General features: G+C 44.5%; 1 protein-coding gene across 2 annotated transcripts in view; it reads left to right on the forward strand.

Annotated features, from left to right (window-relative positions):
• The first annotated feature begins 230 nt into the window (after positions 1-230).
• The window catches only part of SRPX (sushi repeat containing protein X-linked), a 138,807-nt gene continuing 116,339 nt past the window's right edge, over positions 231-22,698 (forward strand). For both annotated transcript variants that reach the window (XM_040338122.1, XM_040338123.1), the window contains exon 1: positions 231-411. In XM_040338122.1, coding sequence (XP_040194056.1) covers positions 339-411 — 73 coding nt within the window. In that variant the 5' untranslated portion in view covers positions 231-338. The remainder of the gene's footprint in view (positions 412-22,698) is intronic.

Below are 22,698 nucleotides of genomic sequence, written 5' to 3' on the forward strand. Positions count from 1 at the left end.
GTTCATCTACAGTTATTTCTAAACAGAAAGGGCGTCTTTTAATTAAAATGTCTGCTTTTCTACAAAGAGAAGAAAAAAAAGTGGAATTAAAAAACAACTTCTGCAAAGCAATCATATAGTAGAGTTGTGTAGGGAATCGGCTGCGTCCAATAAGGGATTGCAGCGCTCTCCCCCCCTTTTTCCTGGCAGAGATTCAGTTCTTCAAGGGAAAAAAAAAAAAAAAACTTGCGGTATCTTGCTTCTAGCCTGAAGCTTTAAGACTGTGTAGAATTCTTTCCTCTCTCGTTCTCTATGCTTCCTCTGCCACTTAATCTGTTTCTGAAGAAGGAGTTGTTTTTATGGTCATGGGGGCCTTACGTTGCATGCTGTGGTTGTTCACCTTGAATTTCTACCTGGTGTGTGCCTATGAAGGTAGGGTTACCTGGATATATTTCTTATTCAATCAAATGCATTGTGTTAGGGGAGGTTTACAAAAGAAGAATTTTATTGAAAAGTTGCTCCAACTGCCCAGGACACTTCACTTCTTCCGAAGGTTTAGTTGGTGAACTTTAAGACTTCTTCTGCTTTTTGAAACTTGATTTAATTTGAATTTACTTAAAGACTTTTGCTATAGTTGTGAGTATTTTGATGTGTGATTGCTCTAAGCTTTGCTTATGTGGTCAGCTCAATCCTTGAGCACACTGCTTTCTCATTTAAGTTTTACTAACAGTTTACTTTAGAGTAGGTTTACTTTGCAGTCTGTCAGTTTGATCTGTGAGGGAATGTCATGGTGAGGCATGTTTTAGGTAGCACTTACTTCACAGTCGTTTGTGGATATCTGGCAACGTAACACTGTGCTGTCAGTTACTGCTATGGAACTACATGTCTCAGCTGGTCCCGTCGGACATAGAGAGGTAAACGTACTGTACAGGGATATGCACTTTAATAACATTTAAATGGATAGAGGTATATTTATGTGAGAAAAAGTAAAAAATATTTAAATTATTACAAAATAAATATATTTGTCATAGGTTTCTGCTATCTCTTGGCCTCTTAAATAGCTTGCACTATTGGTAAAGCAGTACAGAGAGCCATGACAGTGTCCAAAGAGCGGAAACTCATGGGTTCCAATATAAAGATTATCTCTAATGTGCACTTATTGCCTAGACATGTGGTTGTTACTTTGTGCCTCCTTATCGATCTTTAAACTGTCTTACCGAAAAAGCTTAATTTTAACATAGGTGCTATTACATTTCCAGATCTGATAATGCCACTCATCTTTCATGGTCTAAAAGGTCTGATAATACCACCCAGCCTCTGATAAAGTTACTTAACTTAGTTCCATGGGCATTTCTTAATACAAATACCTTGTAGAACTATTTGTTCACCCATCCATCTATACATCCATGTAATTTCTAAAAGGTCCGAAAATACAACCCGGCTTCAGATAAAGTTACTTAACTTAGTTCCATGGGCATTTCTTGATACAAATACTCTGTAGAACTATCTGTCCATCCATTCATCTATACATCCACATCATTTCTAAAAGGTCAGATAATACCACCCAGCTTCTAATAAAGTTACTTAACTTACTTCCATGAGCATTTCTGAATACAAATACTCTCTGTAAAGCTGTCTGTCCATCCATTCATCCACATAATTTCTAAAAGGTCTGATAATACCACCCAGCGTCTGAATAAAGTTACTTAACTTACTTCCATGGGCATTTCTTAATACAAATACTTAGTAGAACTACCGTATCTATCCACCCATCCATCTAAACATCCACATCATTTCTAAAAGGTCTGATAATACCACCCAGCTTCTCATAAAGTTACTTAACTTAGTTCCATGGGCATTACTTAATACAAATACTCTGTGGATCTGTCAGTCCATCAATCCATCTACTGTATATAATATGCAAAAGATCTGATAATGCAACTCAGCTTTTGATAAAGTTACTCAACATCCATGGGCATTTTTTAAATACAAATACTCTATGGATCTATCTATCCATCCATCCATTCATTCACATCATTTCCAAAAGATCTGATAATGCCACTCAACTTTCATGGGCAATACAAATACTCTGTTGATCTCTCTGTCCATCCATTCATCCATTCATTAGTCCAACCATCCACACAATTTCAAAAACATCTGATAATGCCACTCAACTTCTCATTATGTTACTCAACTTTCATGGCTATTTCCTAATACAAATACTCTGTTGATCTCTCTGTCTATCCATCCATTCATCAGTCTATCCATCCACACAATGTCCAAAAGATCTGATAATGCCACTCAACTTTTCATAATGTTACTCAACTGCCATGGCTATTTCTTAATACAAATAGGGCCAGATCCACAAAGATCTGCCTATCTTTAGGCAGGCATAGCGTATCTAAGATACACTACGCCGCTGTAACTTACAGCGTAGTTTCCGTATCCTGAAAGAATTTGCGCCGTAAGTTATGGCGGTGTAGTGTAACTGTGTCGGCGTAAGGGCGCGCAATTCAAATGGATAAGATGTGGGCGTGTTTTATGTTAATTCTACTTGACCCCACGTAAATTACGTTTTTTTTTAACGGCGCATGCGCCATCCGTGGGGGTATCCCAGTGAGCATGCTCAAAATCACGTCGCAAATAGTCAATGCTTTCGACGTGAACGTAATTTACGCAAAGCCCTATTCGCAAACGTTTTACGCAAACAAAGTAAACGACGGAAAATTCGACGCTGGCCCGACGTCCATACTTAACATTGCGTACGCCTCATAGACCCAGGGGTAACGTTACGGCGAAAAAAGCCTTACGGAAACAACGTAAAAAAATGCGCTGGGCGGACGTACGTTTGAGGATTGGCGTATCTAGCTAATTTGCATACTCTACGCGGAAATCAACGGAAGCGCCACCTAGCGGCCAGCGTAAATATGCACCTTAGATCCGGCGGCGTACTAAGACGTACATAAGTCGGATCGAGCCCACATTCAGTCGTATCTTGTTTTGTGGATACAAAACAAAGATACGACGGGGCATCTTAGAACTTACGCAGTGTATCAATAGATACGCCAGCGTAAGTTCTTTGTGGATCTAGGCCATTCTGTGTGAATCTATCTGTTCATACATTTATATCATTTCCAAAAGATCTAATAATGCCACTCAACTTCTGCTGTTACTTTATTATTATTTTGGAAGTACAGCTGCCTTTTACAATGCAAGTACGTCATTCTTTCTAGCTTATCGATATTTAAAAAAAAAATAGAGACATTAACCCCCAGGCATGGTAACACAAACTCTACCTAGGACAGTTATGCTAAAATTGAACCTGTGGGGTAGGTCTGCCTGTCTGTGTACATGCATATAAACACCCAAATACTATATGTGTGTGCATACAGTAAATTGAACACATATGTTTTATGGCTGTGTACCAGAAAGATTTGACTTAAGTATACATTATATGTCGTTGTTTGCTTCCACGGATGTAAACATGGCAGTGTTTGTACTAAGAAAATTTGTACAATCCATGTAAAGACCATAAATATCAGCAATCAAATTATATGAGATAGCATTACTAAGGCTTATGTTTCCCAGGCCCCTGTCCTTCTGACTCCTAACCTTTTGATGATATATGTATCTGTTCAGACAAAGTGATGTCTTCTCCAGAACTGTGATTCACTGCTAGACTTTTCTGGCAAGGAATACATTGTGATGGTGTGATTCATTTCAGTCTACAGATGTTCATTAGACAAGTGCTGAGTGGGTAAGGTATTCCTCTAAAACTGTTCTGGAATCCTAATATATTAGAGGTACCAATTGTACTGCAGTACAGCTATACCTGCATATAAAAAACTGAACTAATCATCAGGCAGGCAAAGTATCATTTTCAGATTTGACTGGTGTATACCCTTAAATGGACCTTTGATGATCAAATTATAGATTCTGCTTTTGATGTTTCTTTTTTAAAAGGTGCAAGGTCCTAGTTGTCATCTGGATTCTGTTTTTAGTACATTGTGAGCAGGGCTGGATTTGTCAATAGAAGCGATTCAGTTCGCATGCGCCGCGCTTTATAAGTTTTTCATTCATTTTCATTCATTCAGAGGCATGATGGGAATTGTAGTTTTGCAACATCTGGAGGTCCGCTAATTGCATATACCTGGCCTAGAGCACTGTGGTAACTGTGGTGGCATATAGCCCACTGAAAGGTGTCCATTCATCTACTCCTCCATAGAATCACAGTTCCTCCATAATTCCTGCCATCTTCTGATGCTGTTTGTTACAATCTGTGGATATCAAGAGAAAGGAATTTAAAATCATATTCAAACTATGAACCAACATAGTTTAGCCTCAACATCACGACCACCTGAACCTCTCTACTTTCATTGAAATATTTGGCCTCAGTGACCAGTAGTTAGGTTTGGCTGGGGACAAGCTCAACTTTTACAGGAAACGTAAGGGTTTTCATTATAACGTCAGATGTCTAAATTTTTGGATCTGATTATCATTTGAAGGGCTCTTTCACACGGGAGGCCCGTTCAGGTCCGCCTGCCAGTTTTTTAGGCGGACCTGAACGGGCGCTCCGTGCTTCTCTATGGAGCCGTGGATGTCAGCGGTGACATGCCCGCTGACATCTGACCCGCTCCGATCCGCCAAAGTGTGACGGAGGAAAAACCTACTTTTCCATCTGTCTGGCGGATCGAATCGGGTGAACACGGACAGACGGTCCGTGTTCATCCGATCCCCAAACAGGGGAGAGCGGAGAAAAGACAGGGCGGTCCCTGCACAGTGTGTGGGGACCGCCCTGTCATCCGCCGGCTCAGCGGGGATCAACGGAGCGATCCCCGCTGAGCAAGCGGAGGTTCACGGGGTGGATCATTACTGATCCGCCCTGTGTGAAAGGGGCCTAACACATGGTTATACTGTTTACCTAATGCAATGCTTGTGGTAGATTTACTTTAAATAAACACTGGAGAGTGCAAAATCTCATTCATCAGTGCATGGTAGCCAATCAGCCTCTAACATCAGCTTGTTCAATTAATCTTTGACAAAAAAAAAAAATGGTTTCTATGCAGAGCTCCAGCAGATTGTATACTCTCCAGTTTTAGAAAATCAATTGCAGCATTTTACTATCAAGTTCAATATATTAATTTTACACCTGGGTCCACACAACAGATTTTTTTGTGGTATCAAGCTATAAATATTTTTGCTCAAAAATGTTGTAACGTGTGCTCAAATTTAAAAGTAAAAAAGTGGGGTTATGGCCTCAATTAAGAAAGTGTAATAAGGATAATAACGTACCATCATCCGGGTATTGATGAACAAGTAAAGGGGGAGGGTGGGAATGAGGGAATAGTTGCTGAGGCTAACCCAAAACAAACCCGCCCAAATAATGTGTGGACTATGTCGGTACTGATGAGGCAAAGTAAACAATAATAGATAAAAAAGGGATATATTTATTAAAATTTAAATATTGCATTAAAATAATGTACATCAAAAGATTGGTAAGATTCTCGACTAGTTTCGCGGGGTATCCGCTTCTTCAGGAGAACCAATCTAAGGGACAATAATGCAATGAGAAAGGTAAAATACATATAATACAGTTCAGCAATAAGTTAAATAATACATAACAATGAAAAATGTACCCAATGTGTAATGAAGCAGTCACGGAGCTGGGTCTACCCAGGTGATTGTCCCCCCGCGGCGGAAATGGGGGATGGTGCGTTGATCTCTAAATAGGTAGCATACACAAATGTTAAAGGGGCCCAGTATGTGCTTCGTTACACATTGGGTACATTTTTCATTGTTATGTATTATTTAACTTATTGCTGAACTGTATTATATGTATTTTACCTTTCTCATTGCATTATTGTCCCTTAGATTGGTTCTCCTGAAGAAGCGGATACCCCGCAAAACTAGTCGAGAATCGTACCAATCTTTTGATGTACATTATTTTAATGCAATATTTTAATTTTAATGAATATATCCCTTTTTGATCTATTATTGTTTACTTTGACTCATCAGTACCGACATAGTCCACACATCATTTGGGCGGGTTTGTTTTTGGGTTAGCCTGAGAAACTATTGCCTCATTCCCACCCTTCCCCTTTACTTACTCAAATTTAAAGCTTTAAAGTAAAGTGCTGCCTATGAGTAGACTTTACAAGATCCTGATGCCTTTACTGCCTAGAAAAGTTACATCTTTTCCCCTCTTTGTTTTGGTTTCACGTTATTAATGTGGCTTGACTTTCTCTGAGGCTAATCCTGTCTTAATGGTTGGTAAAGGCAATGTCAAAGAACAGGGGGTGGCAGTGGGTGAAGCTTTGCCACCAAATCCAAGAAAGTCAGACCCCAGTAACAAAGTGAAACTTGATCAGGAAAGGCTTTTCTGGCTAATTAATGTAATCACATGTAGGCAGGTGCTGTCTGAATTCTCCGCTGCAGATGACACTCAACCACAGTGGCAGTTCAGAGGAAGAGGAAATCAGGAGGAACAAGGTTCTTCTATGGTTTCTTGGGTGACTGGGGCAGCCCATATGAATCTGGTGGCCATCTTGGGTCATGCAGAGTCTATTTAGACCCTGGCTCTGCTGTTTGGCGTGCTTTTAGTATGTAGATAGAGTAGGGACAGGTCACCTGTCTGTCAGGGACAGTATTAGCTGCAGGGCGGGGTTCCAGACAGATTGGCCAGGTTGCATTCCACCCTCGGCTAAAACCTGCTTTCCACCAGGCTTGTTGTAAACAGTTTTGCCTCTACTTCAATACAAGTTCTCTCGATTGTACCTGGACTGAGTGTGTATTATTGCCACTGCATCACACTGCAGCCACCCACAATCAGATACCTTGTGGTGTCAGCTCCTAAGCAAGATTTTAAATATGAATTCCAGGTATGGCTATTTTCTATGTAATTACATTGATTCAGCTTTGACCAGGGCCGCATTTCAACCCTCCAGACAGATGCTGTCAGCTCGGCTGAGACCTGCTTAACTACACGCTGTTGTCATTCATAAGTGTTCCTGGTTGGGCTTACTTCCGCTGGGCCTGTTGTGAACTGTCTTGCCTCTACTTCAGTGGCGCTGTTGATCACATTTTCTTTGGGGGGGGGGGCAAACAAACTGAAAAAAAAACTTTAATTGCAGCCACTGTACCCATTAAACGCAGCCACTGTGCCCATTAAACGCAGCCAATGTGCCCATCAAGCGCAGCCAGTTTGCCCCCAAATGCAGCCAGTTTGCCCCCCCAATTGCGGCCAGTTTGTGCCCCCAAATGCAGCCAGTTTGTGCCCCCAAATGCAGCCAGTTTGTCCCCCAGCCCGACACTTACCTTCCTCAGGTCAGCTCCGTCCTCTCCATGCTCCCTCCGCTCCCTAAATGTCTTCTTCCACCCTCGATGTCGCTTCAGCCAATCAGGTGACCGGTAGCCAGACCCGGTGCACCTGATTGGCTGAGAGGTGGGTCAGTGTTAGGGAATCGATTCCTCAACACAGCACTGTTGAACCAGGGAACGTACAGCTTGTGCGCCCTCTGGTTAACCATTTGGAAGCCGATTAGTGCCCAAGGCTCTAATTGGGAAGCCTATTACTGTAGAGCCTCTCACTCTAATCAGGCACTTCCAAAACCCACCCACCGCTGTTATTCAGATGGCTGGTGCTCAACAGGGGGCCAGACACCTGAACAGTGGGCGGCAGCAGCGACAATACATAGATTCATGCAATGCATGAATCTATGTATTGTTGATTGATGGGTGCAGGAGAGAGGGGGCGGCACTCCTGCTCCCACTATGGACACACCGCCACTGCTCTACTTTAATACAAGTTCTCTCGATTGCACCTGGACTTAGTGTGTATTATTGCCGCTGCTTCACATTGCACAGGTATGGACATTTTTTATGTAGTTATGTATGGTCCAGCTTCGACCATTGTAACTATTCCTATACCATACCTGGCCAATGCCCATGGAAGCTGCAAATCACAGAAGTAGACACCACTACTCCAGTGATCTCCACTTCCTGGTCCCACTCTGAGCAGCCGCCCTGCTGCATTGTGAACACAGGAAGTCAGCCACTAGGCATGGACGCCATTTAAGAATGCTTTGCAGTTTCTGAATAAATGCAAAGCGGTCTCTGGTTGCACGAGGTGGAGCAGTAATGTCAAGGCCAAATGTGGCCCAAGCTGGACCAATGTAAGTAAGTCTAAAATATCCATACCTAGAATTCTTCTTTGAATCGTAAAAGTGGAAAGTTAAGTCAGTATTACTTTAAGTTGGATTATACATTATAACATTACAGTATACAAATGTTGCCTGATGTGCTTTTTATGCCACAGCTTTTTTCTTAATCAGGCCATGGTTGCCTACTACATACCAGCAGAATTCCTGGACCTACAATGTTGGACGCAGTACCTGTTGTAAAAAATTTGCAGTTTCCATGTGATATTAATAAACGTGAAAAGGCTTGTGATGACCAGTACTGTAGGAGAGAGAGAGAGAATTGTTTGAAGCCCCATAAATGGTGTGCTATTCACATAAAGAAAGTAACTTTACAGGTGTAGTGTATTATAAATTAAAAACTGCCATTTCTGATTATTCTATGTTCATAGAGTACAGTGTACAATATACTGTACATTTTGTACAATTTATAGTTGATGCTTTGGTGGGTCCTTCTTAATTCAGTCTGATACTAAATACAATAAATTTTGATTGTGATGTAAGAATTATGAAATAAATATCCCCCGTCGAAATGTCGAGAGGCAGCGAATGTACTTGTGTGGTTATCACTACTGACCATTTTGCATAAACAATGAGCGCTTTAAGTCAACTGAGCTCTTGTCTTTTATGCACAGCGATTGTGCCAAGAATGGTTTCAATTTTATTTTGGAGCATGTTGCATATTAACACAGCTTTACTATTGTATTTTAGTCTAAACTTCAATTTGGCAGTCCATTTTACCTTGGAAGACTTCTTTTGGCAAGGTTATTATTTATTAAAGAGTTTCCAGAATTGTAAAAGTACAAAAAAAGAAGAATCATTAAATATATTTGTATTGATTTTATCGTAAAGGTTCTTCCTTCTTTGGGAAATGTCTGCTTTGAATCTGATGTGATATCTCTGTAATGATGGTTTCTGTGGTGGTGAGATCTTTGCACAAGTGCAGTGCAATTATGAGGAGGATGCCACTCTCCCTGTTAAATTTTCTTTATATTATGCAGCAGGCAGAGGTTGAATTTACTAAGGTGGGTGGTAACATTTGGTCATTGGGGTATCCAAGATTTAACATATGGAAACCCAGCTATTTAAAGCGGGGGTTCACCCTTAGAGGGCACTTTTCCCCCTTAGATTCCTGCTCGTTTTTACTAGGGGAATCGGCTATTTATTTTAAAATATGTGCAGTACTTACCCGCTTACGAGATGCATCCTCTCCGTCGCTTCCGGGTATGGGCTTCGGGAATGGGCGTTCCTTCTTGAGTGACAGTCTTCCGAGAGGCTTCCGACGGTCGCATCCATCGCGTCACGATTTTCCGAAAGAAGCCGAACGTCGGTGCGCAGGCGCAGTATAGAGCCGCACCGACGTTCGGCTTCTTTCGGCTACGAGTGACGCAACGGATGCGACCGTCGGAAGCCTCTCGGAAGGCTGTCACTCAAGAAGGAACGCCCGCTCCCGAAGACCCATACCCGGAAGCGACGGAAGAAGATGCAGCTCGAAAACGGGTAAGTACAGCTCATATTTTAATACAAATAGCCGATTCCCCTAGACCGAACGAGCAGGAAGCTAAGGGGATAAAAAAATTTTTTTTACAAATGGGTGAACTCCCGCTTTAATCAGTAAACCAATCTTTACTTTTTTTTTGTACTTTATATGTTTATTTGTTTTTTTCTTTTCTTTACATAAAACAGCATATGGAAAGGCACAGGGCAAATACTCTGCCAAAAACAAACATGAATACAATCCTCTTGACAAAAAAAAATACATACATATTCGCTCTGGACCCTCCCATAAACTCCCTCACTAAATCTTCCCACTCTAACCCTTTTCTTAGTCATCACTCTCTCTCACAGAGAGACAAGTGATGCATCTGCCCTTTCCCAGCTCCCCCCCCCCCCCCCAAAAAACGAGAGAAAAAAAAAAAGAAGAGAAAAAAAATAAAAAAAAATAAAAGAGGGGGAGAGAGGAGGGGAACCCCATCCTCTCCCTCCCTTAAACCACAATTCATAACAGGAAAGTCGGTTTATCCTTCATATTATATTTTACATTATAATTCCCTGCGCGTATCCGATTCTTCATTTATCAGGTTCAGTCATTAATCTTTTCCCCTCATCTGAATTTTTAAACAAATTCCAGCTCTTCCACGTTTCTTTGTATAGTTTATTTTTACCCTTAGCTGAGAGAACTAGGTCTTCCATAGCTTCTATATCTCTAACTCTATTTATCCACTCTAAAACTGTTGGTGACGTAGTATCCCTCCACCGTAAGGGTATACCTGCTTTAGCTGCATTCACCAAATGACACAGTACTGAGTTCCGATAAGTCTGAACTGGGATCTCAGATAGGTGAAGTAGTAAAAAAGCTGGATCATTGGGTATTTTTAACTCAGAATTTTTTTGCAAGATTCTCATAATTGACAACCAATAAACTCTTATTTTTTTACAAAACCAAAATATATGAATCAATGTCCCGCTTTCTTCTCCACATCTCCAACATCTGTCAGAATTTTCATTGCAGAATTTTTTGAGTCGTACTGGAGTATGGTACCACTGCATCAAGATTTTATAGTTTAATTCTTGAATTCGTGTACAGATTGAAGAGTTTAGAGTCAAAAAGATAATCTGTTTACGTTGTAATGCAGAGAAGGTCCTATCTAGGTCCTTCTCCCATTTGTTAAGGCCTGGTATCTCCTGATCCTCCCTAAATTTATTTAATAGTCCATACATTTTAGAGATCCCTCGGGCTAGTGGTTCTAAATCATTACAGTACGACTCAAAGATTGTTAACTGACAATGAAAATGACTTCCCGGGCCTAATGATCTAAAAAAATGACTTAATTGCAACGCCTGCCAGATATTGACTTCAAAAGGACCTCCTATTTGTATTAATGTTTTAATCGATGGCCAGTTTTCTGATATAATAAAATGTGAGGCCTGATATACTCCTTTCTCTATTAATAACCGGAAAGATCCTCTTTCATTACCCGGACTAAAACTTGGGTTCCCCAATATGGGAAACAAAGGTGATCGCACTGTGGAAAAGTTCCCGTTTTGACATATACGTGCAATCTTTACTTAAAGCAAACCTCCAGCCAAAAATAACAAGATCAAAGTGAATAGCCCATTTAATAATAATAATAAATAAAAAAAAGCTTTTTTTGATATATTCACCTTCAATACAAAGATGTCCCCCGCAGTATCTTTTTCTGCCATTAGATGCGGTGTCAATATTGGCAGCAAATTTTGATTTAGTTTTAGCCCTATTTTAGTCATCTGCAATTGTTTTCATTTTAGTCATTAAATGTACCTCCAATAAATTTTAGTCCTAAAGACTAAAATCATTTCCCTGCTCCCAATATTGCTTTTATCTAATTGTGATCACTTTAACCACTTGCCGCCCGCCAATGACAGATTGACGGCGGCAAAGTGGTTGTAGAATCCTGACCGGACGTCATATGACGTCCTCAGGATTCTGAGCCGCTGCGCGCCCCCGGGGGCGCGCATCACGGCGATCGTTGTTGCGGGGTGTCAGTCTGACACCCCGCAACACCGATCTCGGTAAAGAGTCTCTCACGGAGACTCTTTACCACGTGATCAGCTGTGTCGAATCACGGCTGATCACGATGTAAACAGGAAGAGCCGTTGACGGCTCTTCCTCACTCGCGTCTGACAGACGCGAGTAGAGGTGAGCCGAACGGCTGCTCTCCTGACAGGGGGGGTTCGCGCTGATTGTTTATCAGCGTAGCCCCCCCTCGGATCGCCACATGGACCACCAGGGAAGCCCACCCTGGACCACCAGGGAAGGGCAGATAAAAAAAAAAAGGCTAAAAAAAAAAAAAAAAAAAAGGCAAAAAAAAAGGGGCAGATCAAAGGCAAAAAAAAAAAAAAAAAGGTTGTAAAAAAAAAAGCATTAAAAAAAAAATGATGCCAATCAGTGCCCACAAATGGGCACTGACTGGCAACATAGGTTAATCAGTGCCGCCCCAGTGTCCATCAGTGCCACCCTACAGTGTCCATCAGTGCCACCCCACAGTGCCCATCCATGCCCAGTGCCCACCTATCAGTGCCCATCTGTGCCACCCATAAGTAGCCATCAGTGCCACCCATAAGTGCCGCCCATGAGTGCCCATCTGTGCCGCCTATGAGTGCCCAGTGCCGCCTGTGTGCCCATCAGTGCCGCCTATGTGTGCCCATCATTGCCGCCTATGTGTGCCCATCAGTGCCGCATACAAGCGCCGCCAATCAGTGCCACCTCATCTGTGCCCATCAGTACTACCTCATTGATGTCCATCAGTGCCATCTCATCGGTGCCCATCAGTGCCGCCATATCAGTGCCCGTAATTGAAAGAGAAAACTTACTTATTTACAAAAAAATTTACAGAAAAAAATAAAAACGTATTTTTTTTCAAAATTTTCAGTCTTTTTTTAGTTGTTGCGCAAAAAAAAATAATCGCAGAGGTGATCAAATACCACCAAAAGAAAGCTCTATTTGTGGGAAAAAAAGCACGCCAATTTTGTTTGGGTACAGTGTAGCATGACCGCGCAATTGCCATTCAAAGTGCGACAGTGCTGAAAGCTGATTGGCTTGGGCGGGAAGGTGTATACGTGCCCTGTATGGAAGTGGTTAAATTTTGTATGTTGGTTTTTTATCAAATGGTGACCTGCACCATTGGGAGCACTCCCTCTCTTTCATGTTCTTGGACATGAGTTTTTTTGGTTCCATTTGGTCATCGTCACCCCAGTTGGGGTTACCACTTTCCAAGCTTACTGAATATCTTTGGATTACCTCTGGATTTCGTGGGTCGTTTGGTCCGTCCACAGGATCAGGTGATCTATGTTTGATTGATGAACAGCTGTGTTTGTTGGTTCCATTTGCAGCCACTTCCGTCCAGATTCCATCTAGAAGCTACCCAAGCCTTCCTGGATCCTTTGGCATTTCTGGCCTTCCAGACGGTTGGGAGTATCCATGCCTGATTGATCCGTTGTCGCTGACAGTCGGGTCCAACAGTTCCACTTAGTCTGGTGGTCTACATAATACAAGCCACTTCCTCTAAGCCTATGCTGTCCTGGACTCATCCCAGTCTGTGACTGTCAAATGAGCTTATCTCTCTGTCACTTAGGGCCAGATTCACAGTGAGAGTACGCCGGTGTATCTCCTGATACGCCGGCGTACTTTCAAATTTGCCGCGTCGTATCTTTAGTTTGAATCCTCAAACCAAGACACGACGGCTTCTGGCTTCGATCCGACAGGCGTACGGCTTCGTACGCCTTCGGATCGTAGGTGCAATACTTTGGCGCCCGCTGGGTGGAGTTCGCGTTGTTTTCCGCGTCGGGTATGCAAATTAGCGTTTTCCGGCGATCCACGAAGGTACACGCGGCCGTTGCATTCTCTTACGTCGTCGCTAGTCGGCTTTTCCCGGCGTATAGTTAAAGCTGCTATTTTGCGGCATATAGATAGACTTGCCATGTTAAGTATGGCCGTCGTTCCCACGTCGAAATTTCAATTTTTTTTTTCTTTTGCGTAAGTCGTCCGTGAATAGGAAAGGGTGTAGCTCATGTCTAAGTTCAATAAATTACGTTGTTGCGACGTCATTTAGTGCAAAGCACGGCGGGAATTTTTGAACCGGAGCATCAGTTCAATCGGCGCGGGGCCCCCCTTTATTTAAATGAATCACGCCCCCTACCCGCCGATTTGAATTCTTGGTGTTAAATCATCACATGGTACCAGAAGTCGGGTCAGAAGAGTCATGGTAGCAAACAACAACACAGAACATTCCATCCCTGGATTTAGAATCGGGGGATATATCTGAAAACTGGTCACAACTGTGAGAGGGAATAGTCCCGAAGTTCAGCGGCCCCTTCGGGGATGCGCTACAGACATTATTTCATTTATTCAATATTTTAGCTGAAGGCGTCAAAAATGTCACACATAAAGAACATGGTAAACTGGACACTATGGGCCAGACTGTCAGCACATAGGTCAAGTAATTTATGGAGAGCAGCTTTTTTGGAAAATAGTCATATTCCGCAAAGACGTAAAGTAGAATATTTCAGAACTTGTATCACATTAATTGACACATAAGATAATTTAAATGGAAAATAACTTTTTAAGGCTCTGAAATCCATGGCACAGCATATTTAAAGTTTTCGGAATTTAGCATGATATCATCAGAGGGATTGCATAGTTCCATTAGTGGTTCCCAAAAGAAAAATTCTCAATAAAACAACTTGGGATATACTTTTTAAGTTATTTACAGTATTTTTATAAGCTGTTAAAGAGAAGCAAAGGACAGTTCCTTCCATATCAGCCAAAATGTAAGCGCCGAGACAAAATTCAAGCCGCAAGTCTGTATGCTCAAGCCCAGCATCACAACCACTTTACCACATTTTATTTGGATCTGTACCCTGTTTTCAACACTGAATAATAAATTCCATTACTTCCAAGTGAGAACATCATTGCTAAAATCACACATGAATAGCACAGAGGATATTGCTCACCTACCTTTCATTCATGTGTATGAGTTTGATCCTGAATTCTGTCCTGTGTGCTGCTATCATCACTACTTATTGTCTGCTATTAGTTGGCCCATCCAAAAAAGCCTCCTGCGCTTGCATGTACATGCTATAGGCACTGTGGCCCAGATTCACATAGAATCGCGGCGGCGTAACGTATCGTAGATCTGTTACACCGCCGCAAGTTTTCATCGCAAGTGCCTGATTCACAAAGCACTTGCGAGAAAACTTCCGCCGGCGGCCTCCGGCGTAAGCCCGCGTAATTCAAAGGGGCGTGTGCCATTTAAATTAGGCGTGCTCCCGCGCCGGACCTACTGCGCATGCTCCCTTTTGAATTTCCCGCCGTGCTTTGCGCGAAGTGACGTCATTTTTTCGAACGGCGACGTGCGTAGCGTACTTCCGTATTCCCGGACATCTTACGCAAGAAGGAAAAATTTTCAAATTTCGACGCGGGAACGACGGCCATACTTTATACAGCACATACGTGTGCTGTGTAAAGTTAGGGCACCAAAAACGACGACTAACTTTGCGACGGGAAACTAGACTAGCAGCGACGTAGCGAACACGAAAAACCGTCGTGGATCGCCGTAACTCCTAATTTGCATACCCGACGCTGGTTTACGCAAACTCCCCCCAGCGGCTGCCGCGGTATTGCATCCTAAGATCCGACAGTGTAAAATAATTACACCTGTCGGATCTTAGGGCTAACTATGCGTAACTGATTCTATGAATCAGTCGCATAGTTAAAAAGACCCTAAAACAGAGATACGACGGCGTATCAGGAGATACGCCGTCGTATCTCTTTAGTGAATCTGGGCCTGTATTCCTTATTCCAATCTTGACTCAAATGGAAATGCCCCTCTTTGCTGTCCTCTTAAGCTTTGGGTAGTCTGAACAAGCTGCAACCAGGCCCGGACTGGCCATAGGGCAAATGCCCGGTGGGCTGCGGCCACCCGCTCCGTGACATGCTGCTGATCAAGCCGCACAGCGGGAGTTAAGCGACGACCGCGGCCTGGACAGGGTTAACACAGGCCGCGGCTGCCGCTCGCCTACCGCTATGCGGCCATACCTGTCATCTCTGGCGGAACTAGCGGCTGCATGGGCTGGGCTGTGTGTCTCTCTCACACACAGCTCAGCCTCAGAGCCGCTCTGATAGTTCCGCTCTCCACTCCTCCTCGTCCAGCCATGAGCGTCCGCACAGGTGGGGAGAGCTGCAGGCTGCAGTCCGGAATGTTTCCCCCGCTGGCCCCCCTTCTCATGTTGGCAGCATGGTAAGAGAAGTCTTTACAGCCCGTTCTTCTCCCCTCCCCATTGGCCACAGCGGAGACCAATCACAGAAAAATAGAGGGCATCATGGGAAATAGTCCCAGAGATAGGTGGCCCAGTTGTTATCAGTGGGGAGCAGACTACATTCCCCAGCATGCACTCTGTTGGGGGAAAGAGAAAACCAGGAAATAGGCTGAGCAGGCTGCAGCTACTACAGGAGACATAGAAAAAGAAAGAGGACTGTGCTGGGGGAACTAATAGCCCCAGCATCACCAGAGAGTGCCACACTTTACCCTCACCACCAGAGAGCGCCAAGCTGTACCTGCACCACCAGATAGCGACATGCTGTACCCGCACCACCAGATAGCAACACACTGTACCCGCACAACACCAGAGAGCGCAACGCTGTGCCCGCACAACACCAGAGAGCGCCACGCTGTACCCGCACAACACCAGAGAGCGCCACGATGTGCCCGCGCCACCAGAGAGCCACGCTGTGCCCGCGCCACCAGAGAGCCACGCTGTGCCCGCGCCACCAGAGAGAGCCACGCTGTGCCCGCGCCACCAGAGAGAGCCACACTGTATTGACGCAACCAGAGAGAGCCACGCTGTACCTGCGCCACCAGAAAGAGCCACGCTGTACCCGCGCCACCAGAGAGCCACACTGTACCCTTTACCCTCACCACCAGAAAGCGTCAAGCTGTACCTGCACCACCAGAGAGCACCACGCTGTACCCGCACCACCATATAGCGACAAGCTGTACCTGCACCACCAGATAGCGACATGCTGTACCCGCACAACACCAGAGAGCGCCACGCTGTGCCCGCGCCACCAGAGAGAGCCACGCTGTGCCCGCGCCACCAGAGAGAGCCACGCTGTGCCCACGCCACCAGAGAGAGCCACACTGTATTGACGCAACCAGAGAGAGCCACGCTGTACCTGCGCCACCAGAAAGAGCCACGCTGTACCCGCGCCACCAGAGAGCCACGCTGTACCCTTTACCCTCACCACCAGAGAGCGTCAAGCTGTACCTGCACCACCAAAGAGCACCACGCTGTACCCGCACCACCAGATAGCGACACGCTGTACCCACACAACACTAGAGAGCGCCACGCTGTACCCGCACAACACCAGAGAGCGCCACGCTGTGCCCGCGCCACCAGAGAGCCACGCTGTGCCCGCGCCACCAGAGAAATCCACACTGCCCGCGCCAACAGAGAGAGCCACGCTGTACCCGCGCCAACAGAGAGAGCCACGCTGTACATGCGCCACCAGAAAGAGCCACGCTGTACCTGCGCCACCAGAAAGAGCCACGCTGTACCCGTGCCACCAGAGAGCCATGCTTTACCCGCACCACCAGAGAGAGCCACGCTGTACCCGCACCACCAAAGAGAGAGCAACAATGTACCCTCACCACCAGAGAGAGCCATGCTGTACCCGCACAACACCAGAGAGCGCCACGCTGTGCCCGCGCCACCAGAGAGCCACGCTGTGCCCGCGCCACCAGAGAGAGCCACGCTGTGCCTGCGCCACCAGAGAGAGCCACGCTGTGCCCGCGCCACCAGAGAGAGCCACGCTGTGCCCGCGCCACCAGAGAGAGAGCAACAATGTACCCTCACCACCAGAGAGAGCCATGCTGTACACGCACCACCAGAGAGAGAGAGCCATGCTGTACCCGCACCACCAGAGAGAGAGCCACGCTGTACCCGCACCACCAGAGAGAGAGCCACGCTGTACCCGCACCACCAGAGAGAGCGCCATGCTGTCCAGCACCACCAGAGAGAGAGTAGGTCAGTGTCAAGGGGCAGTGTGGGGACAATAGGAGACAAAGAGTACTAGCATTGTATGGCCAAAATAGGACTGGGACACTGTGATAAAAATGGGACTGCACTGTAAAGGAGCAATGTAATCATAGCAGGGCCCCTTTGCAGTGCAGTCCCCTTTATATCACTGTGTCCCTGCCCATTACAGTGTGGAGAACCGTCACCAGCCACCCCCATGAATGTCGACAAACCCCCCCCAGTGACCGGGCTGCTCAGTCTAAAAATGCCCGGGCCTATTTTTTGTCCCAGTCCGGGCCTGGCTGCAACCATAAATAAACAGATGGCACACCAGCCAAGTGCATTATCCCTAACCACTTCAGCTCCGGAATATTTTACCCCCTTTATGACCAGGCCGTTTTTTGCTATTTAGGGCTTTCACACTGGAGAAATAGCAGCCGCTGTTTAGGGTTGGTTTGCAGGCGATATATTTAGCACAATAGCGCCTGCAAACCGCCCCAGTGTGAAAGGGGCCTAAGGGTCTATTAACCACTAGCCGACCAGCCGCCGCAGTTATACGGCAGCAGGTCGGCTCGGCTGCGCAAAATCACGTAGGTATACGTCATTTCGCATTCCAGCCATTAGGGGCGCACCCCCTGCTCACCCTTGGTGCCGATGCGCGTGCCCGGCGGGCGCGATCACCGCCGGGCACCCGCGATCGCTCGTTAAAGAGCAAGAACCGGGAGCTGTATGTGTAAACACACAGCTCCCGGTCCTGTCAGGGGGAGAAATTACTGTTCGTCTGTTCATACAATGTATGAACAGAGATCTGTCATTTCCCCTAGTCAGTTCCACCCCTCTTCAGTTAGAACACACCTAGGGAACATAATTAACCCCTTTCTCGCCCCCTAGTGTTAACCCCTTCCCTGCCAGTGGCATTTTTACAGTAATAAATGCATTTTTATAGCACTGATCGCTATAAAATGCCAATGGTCCCAAAAATGTGTCAAAAGTGTCCGAAGTATCCGCCATAAGGTGTGCATGGGCACATAGGCTAACATAGAGGTGTGTTTAATGGGTGAAGAAAAAAACCCCCCACCAAAATCGTGTAAAGTAGGCATTTTTGAAGCCCTGTGTGTATGAGGCCATAAAAAAAGATTGCTACTTTTCACTAATAAACAAAACCTTTAAACAGTGTTCATTTTCTACAAATGTGTCTATTATACAAGGTTTTACTCTGCTTATTAGGTATTCATTAGCTACCAAACGATCCATGTGGCTTCCTTTACATCACCGAGAATGTTACAATTAAAATCTGAAACAAACAGCTAAGCATAGCAGTAGCAGTCTGCCAAAAAGCTTTATTTATTTTGGCTACAGAACGAAAACCTCTGGCTGTAGCTTTTGGCTGGAGGTTATGTGTACTTTATGCTTAAAGGGAAACTTAAAATTACTCTTTTATGATTAACACTAGGAAGATAACACATTATAAGCATATAAACATACAATATACTAGTACTTTGCAGACTTTAAAACGGCATGATATAAGTTTCAGTAAAGAAGAATGTTCAGGGATAACAACAGAGGGTTTTACTTGATTTTGTAGCAAAATGCATTTTTCTATATACGGTAATGAATTTTGTCTTATTTGCATCGGGAGGGCAGCAATAGCTACATAAAATCTGTATATGTTTGTTTATTCCACGTGTTTAGGTTCCTCAAACAGTAACAAAGCCATACTGTAGAGGTAATTGGCCTTCAGGGACCGATTGCAGTTAGTGTGTGTAACTGTTGTAGGAATACTAAACTGCAGGTTCCGCATGGGTGGGGACTGAAGTCAATGGCTCACTGATCTGTAGAATACATTAGCACCATATAATGAAATAAAGATAAGCAAAGCAAACATTGTTGTATAATGTACTGGTGCTTTGCAAATGCTGTGTTAGCATTAGCAGGGGTAAGCAACCTGGGGCCCTCCACCATAGTGCTCTATTAATAAAGGAGGTGGACCTTTCATTTATCTGCCCATCCTCTGGTGTTTCTGGAAGGAACCAGAAGATTTTGGGGAAGGTTAGAGTTCTGAAAGTTTCATCTAAGACAGCTGTCACGGGGGCAAGGGACACATGTCATTGAATGTAAATACTATCCTTAATGCTTTCATTTTTTTTATCAACGTCAGCTTTAAAAGAGACGTTTGGGATTATATAAAAACAAACAATTATACTCACCTACGTGGATACAGAATTGATCCAATGCTGCATCTGATCCCCACAGCGCTGATAGTGAGAACTGAGCAAGCAAGCCAAACACAGCTGATTGCTCAGCTCTCCCCCTTTGTTCTGAGCAAAGAGCTGTGACTATCAGTCACCGACTCTCTGCTCTCCCCTCCAGCGCTCACTGGGCTGTGGGAAAGGGCAAGAATGGTTGGCTCAGGCTCTCAGCACTTCACTGAGAGGCTGTGCCAGCTGCCGATCAAGGATTCTGGGAAGATCCTGATCTTTCCCCAGCCAGGACAGGGTTCTGCGACATCAGCTTTAGCCAGCTGTTGACTGAAAATGGTCACAGAAGTGCAGAACGAGCTGCACTCCTGTAAACCATAGGAGAAGTATGTTACTTCTGCTTTAGATAATTTGGTTATGCACAGGATAAGATTCTGGCATACATTTACATATGTCAAAGGGTACTTGAGGAAAACTAATACACAACAGGGGTTACTTAGTAAATAGTTAAGTGTACACGGCTCAGTAAATCTGACTGATCTGGACAGTTTGAAGACCCTGTAGGTGGACACAAAACCATACTGTGTATATCCAACTGACACAGCATTACATATTTGAACAATTTCTTTTATCCTTTCTTGGCAGCACTCTCATTTTGTAGAACATGTGCAGCGCTCTGATTATTTCATTTGGCTCTGTTCCCCTTACATAGCAATCATATTCCTTTCATGAAGGGACCTGTGAGTACTGAATAATCTATTAGGCAAATTATCCAGCATGAACCTTTGTAGACATGCATTATATATATAAATCTTTCTAATTAAAATGACTGGAGGGATTTTTTTTTTGGTCCATTTTACTGAGCTGCTGTATAATTAAACGTCAACATATTCCATTCAGTTTACACACTGTGTGGCAGTTTTTGATAAAGATTTTAGGCACCTATAATTATGTTATTAAACATTTTGGTTGTATGTTATAATGTGGTAATTAAAATAAAGAGATACCATATCTAATAATTAAATGCTTCACCAGAAATGTATGTAGTGGGCTTGTGGGAAAACATTAAGGTAAGTCAACCAAAAATAAAATTAACATATCATTGCTAGATGGGGACCATTTGGTTCTCATGGGGTAGATTCAGACAACAATTACGCCGGCGTATCCATAGATACGCCGCGTAATTGCTAAGCTGCGCCGGCGTATCTACTTTCTGTATTCAGAAAGCTAGATACGCCGAAATTAGCCTAAGATACGACTGGCATAAGTCTCTTACGCCGTCGTATCTTAGGGTGCATTCTCACAATGGCCGCTAGGTGGCGCTCTCGTAGTTTTCAGCGTAGAGTATGCAAATTACCTACTTACGCCGATTCACAAACGTACGTGCGCCCGGCGTTCGTTTTTTACGTCGTTTGCGTTAAGGCTTTTTCGGCGTAACGTTGCTCCTGCTATTAGGAGGCGCAGCCAATGTTAAGTATGGACGTCGTTCCTGCTTCGAAAATTGAATTTTTTACGTCGTTTGCGTAAGTCGTTCGCGAATAGGGCTGGACGTAATTTACGTTCACGTCGAAACCAATACGTCGTTACGCCGTACTTGGAAGCAATGCACACTGGGATATGTACACGGACGGCGCATACGTCAGGTCATCCTAAATTTACATAAAACACGCCCCCCTTCCACATTTGAATTACGCGCGCTTACGCCGGCCCCATTTACGCTACGCCGCCGCGACTTATGGAGCAAGTGCTTTGTGAATACTGCACTTGCTCCTGTAAGTTGCGGAGGCGTAGCGTAAATACACTACGCTGCACCACCGTAACTTATAGCGCAGCTACCTGAATCTACCCCCTTGTCTTTTAGACCAATGTTTCTCAACTCCAGTCCTCAAGTCCCCTCAACAGGTCATGTTTTTAGGCTTCCCATTATTTTGCACAGGTGATTTGATCAGTTTCACTGCCATAGTAATTACCACAGCCGGAAATCCTAAAAACATGACGTGTTGGGGCTACTTGAGAACTGGAGGTGAGAAACATTGTTTTAGACAACCGGGAAACTAGATCTTTACAACGCTGTATCCTGGCCTAGGGCAGCACTTTGCAGGGGGGGCAGCACAGAAAGAGTCCCCGCCGGCTTCTGCCACACCGTTAGTGTTACGCAAGCTGCTTCCAATTTTGACTGTCCTATCAGTCTGGACCACAAACCTTCCTCACTGTGCTATATGTTTTCTACTGCACCATTGGCATGGTTATATCGTCTCAGTCCTCTCCATAAAATGATCAGAAATTTGTGCTTGAAGTAGAACTATAGGCAACACTTTTTTATAGTCAAACAGGAAGTGAGATTTAAGTGAAATTAAGGGAATCCATTTCCCCCCCCCCAGGCCCTAAGAAATAATCTCCCTACTCGAACAATTTAGGGCTCGTCTTAAACAGAAAGGAGCGTGGCCTTGACAGGAAGGGGTGGGTCATATTTAAATTAGGGGGTGCACGAGTTTAGTCAGGCCTAGGGCAGCGCAAAACCTAAATACACCACTGGATCTTTACACTCATTCCACCAGGTCCATAATGTTCTTCACTTGTCCAGTTCACATGGTTGCACTGATTCTTTCTGGGAGTTCTAACAACGAACAGCAGAAGCTGTAAGTAGAAACTGTCGGATTTGTATACAAATCAATGGTCAGCGCCTCTGCTGTTCGCATATACCGTCTCATCTGAGCAGTTACATATAAATAGAACCTCTAACCAACAATGGCCATGGTCAGTGTTTCTGC

Source organism: Rana temporaria, chromosome 2 (assembly GCF_905171775.1).
Source record: "Rana temporaria chromosome 2, aRanTem1.1, whole genome shotgun sequence".
In the NCBI taxonomy this organism is placed as follows: Eukaryota; Metazoa; Chordata; class Amphibia; order Anura; family Ranidae; genus Rana; species Rana temporaria.